This window comes from Clupea harengus, chromosome 19 (assembly GCF_900700415.2).
Source record: "Clupea harengus chromosome 19, Ch_v2.0.2, whole genome shotgun sequence".
NCBI lineage: Eukaryota > Metazoa > Chordata > Actinopteri > Clupeiformes > Clupeidae > Clupea > Clupea harengus.
The window spans coordinates 452,059-464,558 of record NC_045170.1 but is presented as its reverse complement, the minus strand read 5'-3'; the positions used below and the strand labels follow the sequence as shown (position 1 = coordinate 464,558).

The 12,500-nt window shown below is 48.8% G+C and overlaps 2 protein-coding genes across 5 annotated transcripts in view; both read left to right on the top strand.

Moving 5' to 3' along the window:
• umad1 (UBAP1-MVB12-associated (UMA) domain containing 1) overlaps positions 1-9,851 on the top strand; it is a 26,264-nt gene extending 16,413 nt beyond the window's left edge. The window contains exon 5 of one of the 2 annotated variants that reach the window (XR_004165796.2): positions 9,817-9,851. The gene's annotated coding sequence lies outside the window, so the exon portion shown is untranslated. Of the gene's footprint in view, positions 1-9,729; positions 9,746-9,816 lie in introns of those variants that run through there. The other variant, XR_004165797.2, reaches the window with a different exon arrangement.
• The window catches only part of glcci1a (glucocorticoid induced 1a), a 25,843-nt gene continuing 15,466 nt past the window's right edge, over positions 2,124-12,500 (top strand). For all 3 annotated transcript variants that reach the window (XM_031585727.2, XM_031585725.2, XM_031585726.2), the window contains exon 1: positions 2,124-3,001. In XM_031585727.2, the coding sequence (XP_031441587.1) occupies positions 2,584-3,001 (418 nt within the window). In that variant the 5' untranslated portion in view covers positions 2,124-2,583. The remainder of the gene's footprint in view (positions 3,002-12,500) is intronic.

The window sequence follows — 12,500 nt, the reverse complement described above, 5'->3', positions numbered from 1 at the left end:
ATGCAAATGTTGTCATAAATGTCAAATGTATTTCCTTTCTTTTTTTCCAGTGGCCTACAGAACAGGACTTTCAGCTATAGTTTGCTACGTAATAAACATGTATACTAGACAGGAATGATATATAACCCATATAAGCCGCTAGGAGCCATAGCTAACTATAGCTCATACAGCTAGGAGTCATAGCTAACTATAGCTCATACAGCTAGGAGTCATAGCTAACTATAGCTCATACAGCTACCGCTAGGAGTCAGAGCTAACTATAGCTCATACAGCTAGGAGTCATAGCTAACTGTAGCTCATACAGGTGCCGCTAGGAGTCATAGCTAACTGTAGCTCATACAGCTAGGAGTCATAGCTAACTGTAGCTCATACTGGTGCCGCTAGGAGTAATAGCTAACTATAGCTCATACAGCTAGGAGTCATAGCTAACTATAGCTCATACAGCTAGGAGTCATAGCTAACTATAGCTCATACAGCTACCGCTAGGAGTCATAGCTAACTATAGCTCATACAGCTAGGAGTCATAGCTAACTATAGCTCATACAGCTAGGAGTCATAGCTAACTGTAGCTCATACAGCTAGGAGTCATAGCTAACTGTAGCTCATACAGGTGCCGCTAGGAGCCATAGCTAACACGAGGAACCCTTACTCATACAGGAGCCGGGAACGGTTGTCACTTGTGGCTGGAGGTGCGGTTCAAGACATTACTGTTGTTTGTTTTGCATGTTTGTTGCAGTTTATGTTTATGTGTTTTTTTATTTATGATATTGTAGGCTTTAGTCCCTTAGTTTGGGCTGTTGTGTATGCGGAATTTCAGCATTATTGATTGATTGATTGATTGATTGATTGATTGATTATTGATTGGAGCGCAGTACAACTGTGACGTTATGTATTTATATAACCTAAGCCAATGGGATGAGTCTTATCTGATTCATGCATATTGTGCTTACAAAAATGACAACACGCAATAATCACATAATAATAATAATAATAATAATAATAATAATATATAAATGTGAATATTATTATTGTTTTTACAATCCTGTTTTTCTTGTTTGTTGTTGGTTAGTTTATTATTTTCGAGCTTGTGTTTTGTTTGGTATTCTGTCCAACTTCCATAAATGTTTATATGCCCCAACTTTTAAAGCTAAAGAATAATACAGGTCTTTCAGGTGTGTTTTAAAGCGTGCTAAAGAAGAATGCAGGTATCAGGTGTGCTTTAAAGTGTGCTAAAGAAGAATGCAGGTGTGCTTTAAAGTGTGCTAAAGAAGGTCTCTCAGGTGTACTTTAAAGCATGCTAAAGAAGAATGCAGGTCTCAGGTGTGCTTTAAAGTGTGCTAAAGAAGAATGCAGATGTCTCCGGTGTGCTTTAAAGCGTGCTAAAGAAGAACGCAGGTCTCAGGTGTGCTTTCTGAACTTGTTACTTATCCACCTGGCCCTACTTTCATGAGGTTTCAGCCTTCAGTCTTCAAGGTTGAGAAAGATAATGAACTGTGTGAATGGCCCTCTTCAGGTGCTGGCGCATGTTACCACCGTGTGCCTTATGAACTAAACACAAATCAAGTGCACTTTATGATCAAGGCTCCTTCACTTGGCTGTGCAGCATATTTATTGAGTGTGTAATGGGATCGGTTGGCCATTTGTTTGTTTGTTTAGAAGTTATAATGACCCTCTCTGGTTCTTCTCTTACACCTCCCCTTTACATTGGATCCGAAGTCACCAGTGTTGGACACTAGTTTGGTCATGGTATCATGAAGTATTTTATTAAAGCGGTTTAAAAAGAGATTTGTTATTATTGTGTTTGATTTAATATTGCACCTTTCTGTGTTCTGGTGTGTGAATGAAGCAAACTCGTATCAATAGTGCACATTTAGCTCAATCTCTTCGTAGTCCATTTGTGTTTAATTCCGCAACCAGGAACGGAACCCCTTGATCGCAAAACTGTCAAGGTAACTACTCACACTATCTAAGCCTTCAATGAATCCATTGGCTCATCGTAATCAATCACTGTCATCAGGCCAATACACGCTTCTGCCATATATTCTCTCCACCAATCACAGCCTCACAAAGGCCATAGTATCCCGCCCCCCTCCTCTGAGCCAGTAGATGTGCCGATACTGGTTTTGTCACTTGGAGTAACGCAGAGAGAGAGGGGTGCCGAGACTGCCGACCCATCTAGCCTACGCATTCTTCTGCCTGAACTTTTAAAATATTTTTTATCTTCGCGATATACTCTTATTTTAGCACCAGACTACTCCAGAAAGTTGCATATTTTCATCTTGGGTTCGACAGTGAACCAAACCGAAGTTATTTGGAGAATATCGAATCTTCACAGACAAACATGTAGCCCTATCAAGCTTAGCGTACAAAGCTAACTCGAAAACAGTGTGAACTGTCATTTTCAACCCGTTGTGAACAAACTTCGTTGTTTTGAACACTTGCATTGCTGTTTTCAGTGGTCTTCCAAACGAGCACTTTCAGGGATTTTCAAACCGTTTTTGTAAAGTTTTATTATTTCCCGTTTGTTGATCCTTCCTGCATACTTTTTTTTTAAACTTGGAAGTAACGCTGTAGTGCCAAACCATGTCAGCATCCCCTGCGAACTCCAGTCATCACCAGCAGCCTCAACGGGGTAAGCGGAGCAACGACGGGTCCCCCACCACCTTATCGACCCCCGGCGGCAGCTACAATAACAACAGCAGCAGCAGCAACAGCATCTCCAGCCGGCTGCAGCCCATCCGTGCCACGGTCCCCTACCAGTTACTGCGTGGAAATCAGCACAGCCCAACCCGCTCTCCCTCCTCCTTCTCAGTCGGGAACCACCTCACAGCAGGACTGACGTCTCCCGGCTGTTCCAGTCCAACCAGCCCGACTCTGCTGCACGCCAACCCGGCTGGTAACGGCTCGGTGGACGGCCGTCTGTTCGCCCGACAGAGACCTTCCCCGCCGGACAACAACCGGGGATCGCCAGAGCGGTGTCCGAACTCGCCGGTCTTCAGAGGTATCGGATACGATGAAAGCCGAACCCGTTTGTTTTTCATTTTCTGACGAGTTAGCACGCTAGGCTATTTAATTGGGTCACCCATTGGTGGGCTCTTGTCTGTCAAGGATGCAACGCGTTATTCTTTTATTTTGCAGGGAATTATATGTCTGTTGACTGTGTCAATGCCTAACGTTACCTACGTATGTAATGTCATTGAATATGCAGGACATTTTGAAACCAACCAAATCTATATTTTGGTGCGATTTGTTTCCATAAATATTGATCACTTCAACTAATTATTTCCCACAAATCCCATGATTTGTTTTTACAACAACCATAATTTCGCTTACGGTTGGAACATGATTGTAATGTTTTCGGCTAACGCTACTGTCGACTTGCTGTCTTAATGTTTATGACGTATGGGCTTTGGCTTAAAATGTGCGGTCGTGGTTATGTTGATGCAGTCGGGCTAGGCTAGGGCAGATAGCTAGCAGGTCTCTCTTGCATATATTACATCTTGACACAATTTCCACCTGAAAAACGGACACGACAGCCAGTGTCAAGTCATGCGGTGAACTCGTATGGTGAGCGGGGCTGTTTGTGAGGGAAGGCATTTTTCCCAGGGTATAGTCAAGGCGCCCTTGTTTACAGACCAAAGGATGGAAAAAGAGTTACGTCGTTAACTGGAAGGCCGTGTTCGGTCACTAAGGGCCTAGTCGCTGCGCATCTCAAGAACATAAACACAGGAACACTTCGTACGGTACATACACGGCGTTGCCATTGCAGGCTTTCATTATTAGGCTCTTATTAAATAGAAGGGAGTTGATCTGTGTGTGCATATTATCAAATCGACAGTGGGTGCTGTAAGAACAGCAATACTCCCCGAGTTTGGTTTGAGTATCTGAACGTCACTGCTCACAGCCAGCGGTTTACTTCTGGCAGTCCTGAACCGAAAGAAGAGGGTCGCGTGTGTCGTCCCCTTTGAATCAACCGCAATGTTGTGCAGAGCCTGAAACAAACAACACGCTGTTTTTTCTCCCGTCATCATCTGGGGCAAATACGGGGTAAAGTGCTGTTGCGTAACTTGCGTGACGGCGGCTTGTGTTTTCAGGCACAGTGATATTCTGGTGCACAACGTCACAGCTGAGTGGCGCAACGTCACAGCAGAGTGGCTATATCCACTCCTCATCACAGTGACGTCACAGCAGAGTGGCTATACCCACTCCTCATCACAGTGTCATAATCATCACATGCTTTTGCCCTGCAGTTGGGCAAGGGAGGGTGGCACGTGCGGGTGAAGGGATGGTGGCACATGCGGGTGAAGGGATGGTGGCACATGCGGGTGAAGGGATGGTGGCACATGCGGGTGAAGGGATGGTGGCACATGCGGGTGAAGATGAAGGGATGGTGGCACATGCGGGTGAAGGGAGGGTGGCACATGCGGGTGAAGATGAAGGGATGGTGGCACATGCGGGTGAAGGGAGGGTGGCACATGCGGGTGAAGCTGAAGGGATGGTGGCACATGCGGGTGAAGCTGAAGGGATGGTGGCACATGCAGGTGAAGCTGAAGGGATGGTGGCACATGCGGGTGAAGATGAAGGGATGGTGGCACATGCGGGTGAAGGGAGGGTGGCACATGCGGGTGAAGCTAAAGGGATGGTGGCACATGCGGGTGAAGGGAGGGTGGCACATGCGGGTGAAGCTGAAGTGAGAGCATGCTGATGGGGGACAGGGAGGGCATGGAGGTCAGCTAGCTCTCTGGATCTCTCTCTTCTCTCTGGATCCCTCTCTTCTCTCTGGATCCCTCTCTTCTCTAGAGCATCTCTCTCTCTCTTCTCTCTGTATCCCTCTCTTCTCTAGAGCATCTCTCTCTCTCTTCTCTCTGGATCTCTCTCTCCTCTCTGGATCCCTCTCTTCTCTAAAGGATCCCTCTCTTCTCTCTGTATCCCTCTCTCCTCTCTCCATCCCTCTCTTCTCTAAACCATCCCTCTCTTCTCTAAAGCATCTCTCTCTTCTCTAGGGCATCTCTCTCTCTCTCTCTCCTCTCTCCATCCCTCTCTTCTCTCTGAATCTCTCTCTTCTCTAGAGCATCCCTCTCTTCTCTCTGCATCTCTCTCTCCTCTCTGCATCCCTCTCTTCTCTCTCTCTCTTCTCTCTCTCCCTCTCTTCTCTCTGTATCCCTCTCTCCTCTCTGCATCCCTCTCTCCTCTCTGTATCCCTCTCTCCTCTCTCCATCCCTCTCTTCTCTCTGCATCTCTCTCTCCTCTCTGCATCCCTCTCTTCTCTCTCTCTCTCTCTTCTCTCTCATCCCTCTCTTCTCTGATACCTGTGTGCTCCGGGGCCCCAGTCCATACACCATAAGTGTGAGTGGCTCCAGTCTCCGCCCATTAGGTGATATATTCTCCAACAACCTGACTGCTTAGGCAGAGATCCGCTGGTATCATTGGCTCTGCTGTTGGCCGAGGGCCCACATGGTTGGCAGTGTGTGATGAGCCGTGTGAGTGAGTGTGTGAGTGTGTGAGTGTGTGAGTGAGTGAGTGAGTGAGTGAGTGAGTGAGTGAGTGAATGAAGGCATGGATGAAGGAACAAATGAATCAGTGACTAAATTAATGAATGAGACAGTGATTGACTGAAAGAATGAGTGACTGACTGAATGAATGAATGAATGAATGAATGAATCTACTGTAACCGTTTGCGAGTGAAACATCCACTGGGACGTCAGCACCCAGCACTGCACACACACACGCACACACACACACACACACACACACACACACACACACACACACACACACACACATTCACTGCCAGAGGACATTTCACCTCATGTTGGACGGCTACCAAAAGGCAACTGTGACGTCAAGAAGGGCAAGGCTGACATTCCACAGCCAGAGTGGTGACATCATCGGGAATGCCAGACGGGCCTCTCGGTTACACACACACACACACACACACACACACATACACACACACCTACAAACACACACCTACACACACACACCTACACACACACACACACACACACACCTACACACACACACACCTACACACACACACACACACACCTACACACACACACACACACACACAAACACACACCTACAAGCCTCGGCCTGTCAGTCATCTGTGCTCATCAGAGGGCCTTTATTCTGTGAGAGGAGCTGCATCAGGAGCCACAGCCGGGGACGTGTGTGTGTGTGTGTGTGTGTCACAGCACATATGGGCCCTTTACATCAGGGACGTGTGTGTGTGTGTGTGTGTGTCACAGCACATATGGGGGCCCTTTACATCAGGGACAGCACACGTGGGGCCCTTTACATCGGGGACGTGTGTGTGTCACAGCACATATGGGGCCCTTTACATCAGGGACGGAACATGTGGGGCCCTTTACATCAGGGACATACACACACGCCTTTACATCAGGGACAGCAGCACATGTGGGGCCCTTTACATCAGGGACAGCAGCACATGTGGAGCCCTTACATCAGGGACATGTTGGGGCCTTTACATCAGGGCCATGTGTGTCCAGAGCATAGGTGGGATGCCTTTACATTGTGTGTGTGTATGTCTGTGTATCTTTCTCCCCCTGTGTGTGTGTGTGTGTGTGTGTGTGTGTGTGTGTGTGTGTGTGTGTGTGTGTGTGTATCTCTTTCTCTGTGTGTGTGTGTGTGTGTGTGTGTGTGTGTGTGTGTGTGTGTTTGGCTCAGCTCTGTCTGCTCTGCTGTGTGAAAAGACTCTTGTGGTTGAAATGTACTCTGTCCTGTTCTAGAGTGTGTGTGTGTGAGAACCGGTGCAGTCTGGGTTAGTCTGTGGATATCTAGAACTGGAGCAGGAGCACACACACACACATCTTTCACCCTCAGATGCAAACTCTCCCAGCACACACACACACACACACCTCTCCCTCCAGACACACACACACACACCTCTCCCTCCAGACACACACACACATACACACATACAAACACCTCTCCCTCCATGCACACACACACACATCTGACAGCGGTCCCCTCCCCAGTTCTCTGCTCTGAGTGGCGAGAACGGCATCTGCGTTGATCCATCATCCCAGCAGATGGGAGGTCTCACACACACACACACATACATACACACACACACACACACACACAGACAGGAGGTCCAGGGGCTTCAGCAGGAAGAGTCAGGACACAGGATTGGGAGTTGGTTGTTATGGATACGGCTCTTTGTCCCAGGGCAGTAAAACGGCACAATGTGGCGTCTGGGAGCAAAAACACACACACACACACACACACACACGGACATGAACCATGTAGGACCCTGTGCTGCCTTCACACACCTCTCCCTCCACACACACACACACACACACACACACACACACACCTCTCCCTCCCCACACACACAAACACACCCGGACATGAACCATGTAGGACCCTGTGCTACCTTCACACACCTCTCCCTCCCCCCACACACACACACACACACACACACACACCTCTCCCTCCCCACACACACAAACACACCCGGACATGAACCATATAGGACCCTGCGCTGCCTTCACACACCCGGACTGCCTTTCTGATCTCCAGGAGGCTGATTGGAAACACACTCACACACACACACACACACACACACACACACACACACACACACACACACACAAACACACACACGTGACCCTCAGGACAATGGCTTTGCCACCCAGAAGCCTCCAGCTGCAGCCGCCCCATAGCCTGCAGCCACACGGCTCGAGTTACCGGCCGCACCGACGCTTGCATAGCCGTGGAGTGCGCACACACACACACACACACACACACACACACACTCTGAACAGACCAATGGGGCTCAGAGATGGGCACTGAAAGACCTGCAGAGAAAGAGAGAGAGAGAGGGAGGGAGAAAAGACCTGCAGAGAAAGAGAGAGAGAGAGAGAGAGAGAGAGAAAAGACCTGCAGAGAAAGAGAGAGAGAGGGAGAAAAGACCTGCAGAGAAAGAGAGAGAGAGGGAGAAAAGACCTGCAGAGAAAGAGAGAGAGAGAGAGAGAGAAAAGACCTGCAGAGAAAGAGAGAGAGAGGGAGAAAAGACCTGCAGAGAAAGAGAGAGAGAGGGAGAAAAGACCTGCAGAGAAAGAGAGAGAGAGAAAAGACCTGCAGAGAAAGAGAGAGAGAGAGAGAGAGAAAAGACCTGCAGAGAAAGAGAGAGAGAGGGAGAAAAGACCTGCAGAGAAAGAGAGAGAGAGGGAGAAAAGACCTGCAGAGAAAGAGAGAGAGAGGGAGAAAAGACCTGCAGAGAAAGAGAGAGAGAGGGAGAAAAGACCTGCAGAGAAAGAGAGAGAGAGAGAGAGAGAAAAGACCTGCAGAGAAAGAGAGAGAGAGGGAGAAAAGACCTGCAGAGAAAGAGAGAGAGAGGGAGAAAAGACCTGCAGAGAAAGAGAGAGAGAGGGAGAAAAGACCTGCAGAGAAAGAGAGAGAGAGGGAGAAAAGACCTGCAGAGAAAGAAAGAGAGAGAGGGAGAGGGAGAAAAGACCTGCAGAGAAAGAGAGAGGGAGAAAAGACCTGCAGAGGAAAAAAGAGGGGGGGAGATGGAGAGAGGAAAGAGTGTGAGTGGTGTGTGTTCTAGGGCAGAGGATTGTGGGAGACCGAAGGGATTTCCTGTATATTGGCACCGAATTTAAGAACTAATTTACCATAAGGACACTTCCTCTTTAAATATGACTTTATATACACACACACACACCTGAATCATGCTATCCTTATACACACACACACACACACACACACCTGAATCATGCTATCCTTATACACACACACACACACACACCTGAATCATGCTATCCTTATACACACACACACACACACACACACACCTGAATCATGCTATCCTTATACACACACACACACACACACACACCTGAATCATGCTATCCTTATACACACACACACACCTGAATCATGCTATCCTTATATACACACACACACACACACCTGAATCATGCTATCCTTATACACACACACACACACACACACCTGAAGCATGCTATCCTTATACACACACACACACACACACACACCTGAAGCATGCTATACTTATAACCACACACACACACACCTGAATCATGCTATCCTTATACACACACACACACACACACCTGAAGCATGCTATACTTATAACCACACACACACCTGAATCATGCTACCCTTCAACTGTGTGGATCATGAGTACACACACACACACACATCCCTCCATCCTCTCTCTCTCTCTCTCTCCCCTCTCTCCTGAGTGTACGTGTGTGTCTGCTTGGATACTCCGTTAGCAGTGGTGTGGGTGCAGGTGGCTCGGGCGGCAGAGCTGTAAATCATCTTTATAGTCCAGCCTGGACTCACACACACACACACACACACACACACTCTCCCGCATGTAAACTCACAGGTCTTCCCTGTGCTACTGTGCATATGTGTTTCCTGTAAGGGTTTTAGCCACTACCTGCTCTGGGTGTGTGTGTGTATGCTCACAGGGATTTGCAGAGGTGTGTTCTGTGTGTTTGTGTGTGTGTGTGTATGCTCACAGGGATTTGCAGAGGTGTGTTCTGTGTGTTTGTGTGTGTGTGTGTGTGTGTGTGTGTGTACTCACAGGGATTTGCGGAGGTGTGTTCTGTGTGTTTGTGTGTGTGTGTGTGTGTGTGTGTGTGCTCACAGGGATTTGCAGAGGTGTGTTCAGTGTGTGTGTGTGTGTGTGTGTGTGTGTGTGTGTGCTCACAGGGATTTGCAGAGGTGTGTGTGTGTGTGTGTGTGTGCTCACAGGGATTTGCAGAGGTGTGTTCAGTGTGTGTGTGTGTGTGCTCACAGGGATTTGCAGAGGTGTGTGTGTGTGTGTGTGTGTGTGTGTGTGTGTGTGTGTTTGTCTAAGGGCCCCGACCCCAGAGGACAGGTGTGCTGATGCCTCACAGGCAGCTGTGTGTGTGTGTGTGTGTGTGTGTGTGTGTGTGTGTGGGTGTGGGTGTGGGTGTGGGTGTGGGTGTGGGTGTGGGTGTGGGTGTGGGTGTGGGTGGGTGTAGGTGTCGGGTGATTACGACTGTGTGGGTGTCAGGTGGTTATGACTGTGTGGGTGTGTGTGTGTGTGGGTGTAATTACTACTTCCTCGTGCTCACACCTTTGATACAGTAGAGCAAAGGAGAGACTGTGTGTGTGTGTGTGTGTGTGTGTGTGTGTGCCTTTTGGGCATGTATCTACCAGTATGTGTGTGCTTGCTGGTGTGTGTGACATGTACCTGTGTGTGCTTGCTGGTGTGTGAGCGTGCAGGTTGTTGTGTGACGTGTGTGTGTGTGTGTGTGTGTGTGTGTGTGTGTGTGTGACCCTGCTCTTTACTCTAATCCTCGTGGGGTTACGGAGCCAGTGGGATTAAGGCAGATTACGGCATCCTAACATGATGTAACACACAGAGAGACACACTGCCTCACTCACACACACACACACACACATCCTAACATGATGTAACACACAGAGAGAGTTCACATGCTATTCAGAGAGGGCTCTGCTTCACTCACACACACACACACAGTCTGTGACTCACACTTACACACACACTCACCCTCACACTCACAGGCACACACACACACACACGCACATGGTCAGCGTATTTCTCCACCTCTGTGTTGCTCATTCTCACACACACCTACACACAGTCTGTATATCTCTCTCATCCCTCCCTCTCACTCTCTCTCTCCTTCTCTATTTTTCTCTCTCACTCTCTCTTTCTTGTCCCTCTCTCTCTCTCATCCCTCTCTCTCACTCTCTCTTTCTTGTCCCTCTCTCTCATACGCACACATGCTGCAGGTGAAGCTCATGCATGCTACGCTACACACACACACACACACACACACACACACACACACACACACACACACACACATGCTGCAGGTGAAGCTCATGCATGCTACGCTACACACACACACACACACACACACACACACACACACACACACACATGCTGCAGGTGAAGCTCATGCATGCTACGCTACACACACACACACACACACACACACACACAGGCTGCAGGTGAAACTCATGCATGCTACGCTACACACACACACACACACACACACACACACACACACACAGGCTGCAGGTGAAGCTCATGCATGCTACGCTACACACACACACACACACACACACACACACACACACACACACAGGCTGCAGGTGAAGCTCATGCATGCTACGCTACACACACACACACACACACACACACACACACACACACACACACACTCACACACACACAGGCTGCAGGTGAAACTCATGCATGCTACGTGACCTTTCATATTTAACTCCCACACACCTGCCAGACGGGGTGGCTCTGATGTAGTCAAGTTTCATAGATGTGTGTGTGTGCGTTCCAGATATGCCAGTGTGTGTGCCTGATGACGGCTCTGGTAGATATCTGAGAGGAAATGTTTTGTGTGTGTGTGTGTGTGTGTGTGTGTGTGTGTGTGTGTGTGTGTGTGTGTGATTATCGGTGCTGTAGGGTGGAGTGCAGCTATTCCGTGGGGCCCCTCTGCCACCCCAGACTCTGAATAAGAGAGTAAGATCACGCACACGCCCCTCTGCCACCCCCGACTCTGAATAAGAGAGTAAGATCACGCACACGCCCCTCTGCCACCCCGGACTCTGAATAAGAGAGTAAGATCACGCCCCTCTGCCACCCCCGACTCTGAATAAGAGAGTAAGATCACGCACACGCCCCTCTGCCACCCCGGACTCTGAATAAGAGAGTAAGATCACGCCCCTCTGCCACCCCCGACTCTGAATAAGAGAGTAAGATCACGCACACGCCCCTCTGCCACCCCGGACTCTGAATAAGAGAGTAAGATCACGCACACGCCCCTCTGCCACCCCCGACTCTGAATAAGAGAGTAAGATCACGCACACGCCCCTCTGCCACCCCCGACTCTGAATAAGAGAGTAAGATCACGCACACGCCCCTCTGCCACCCCCGACTCTGAATAAGAGAGTAAGATCACGCCCCTCTGCCACCCGACTCTGGGCCAGACCTGACAGACCAGCACCAGGGTCCCCTGCTGTCCTTCAGAACTGAACCTCAGAACCAGAACTACTTTTACACACACACACACACACACACACACACACACACACACACACACACACACATTACCTAAATACAAATACACAACCAGCACACACTCTGCCTGTTCAACCAGGGGCACACAGGTCACCTAAGGATACTTTAACGTGTGTGTGTGTGTGTGTGTGTGTGTGTGTGTGTGTGTGTGTGTGTGATGTTATTTAGGTCCTCAGCGTGAAGCTGAGATTAGATTGATTTATTCCGTGAAAGGAAAGACGTGAAGTACAATTCCTAAGGACTCAGGAAAAGAAGAGAATCCGACTGCACATCCAGTGTGTGTGTGTGTGTGTGTGTGTGTGTGTGTGTGTGTGTGTGTGAGTGGGCGGAGCACATCTGTACTGAAAGGTTATGGTGATGAGGAACAATGTGTTCACAGCCATCTGCATTTGGGGGCAAAGGT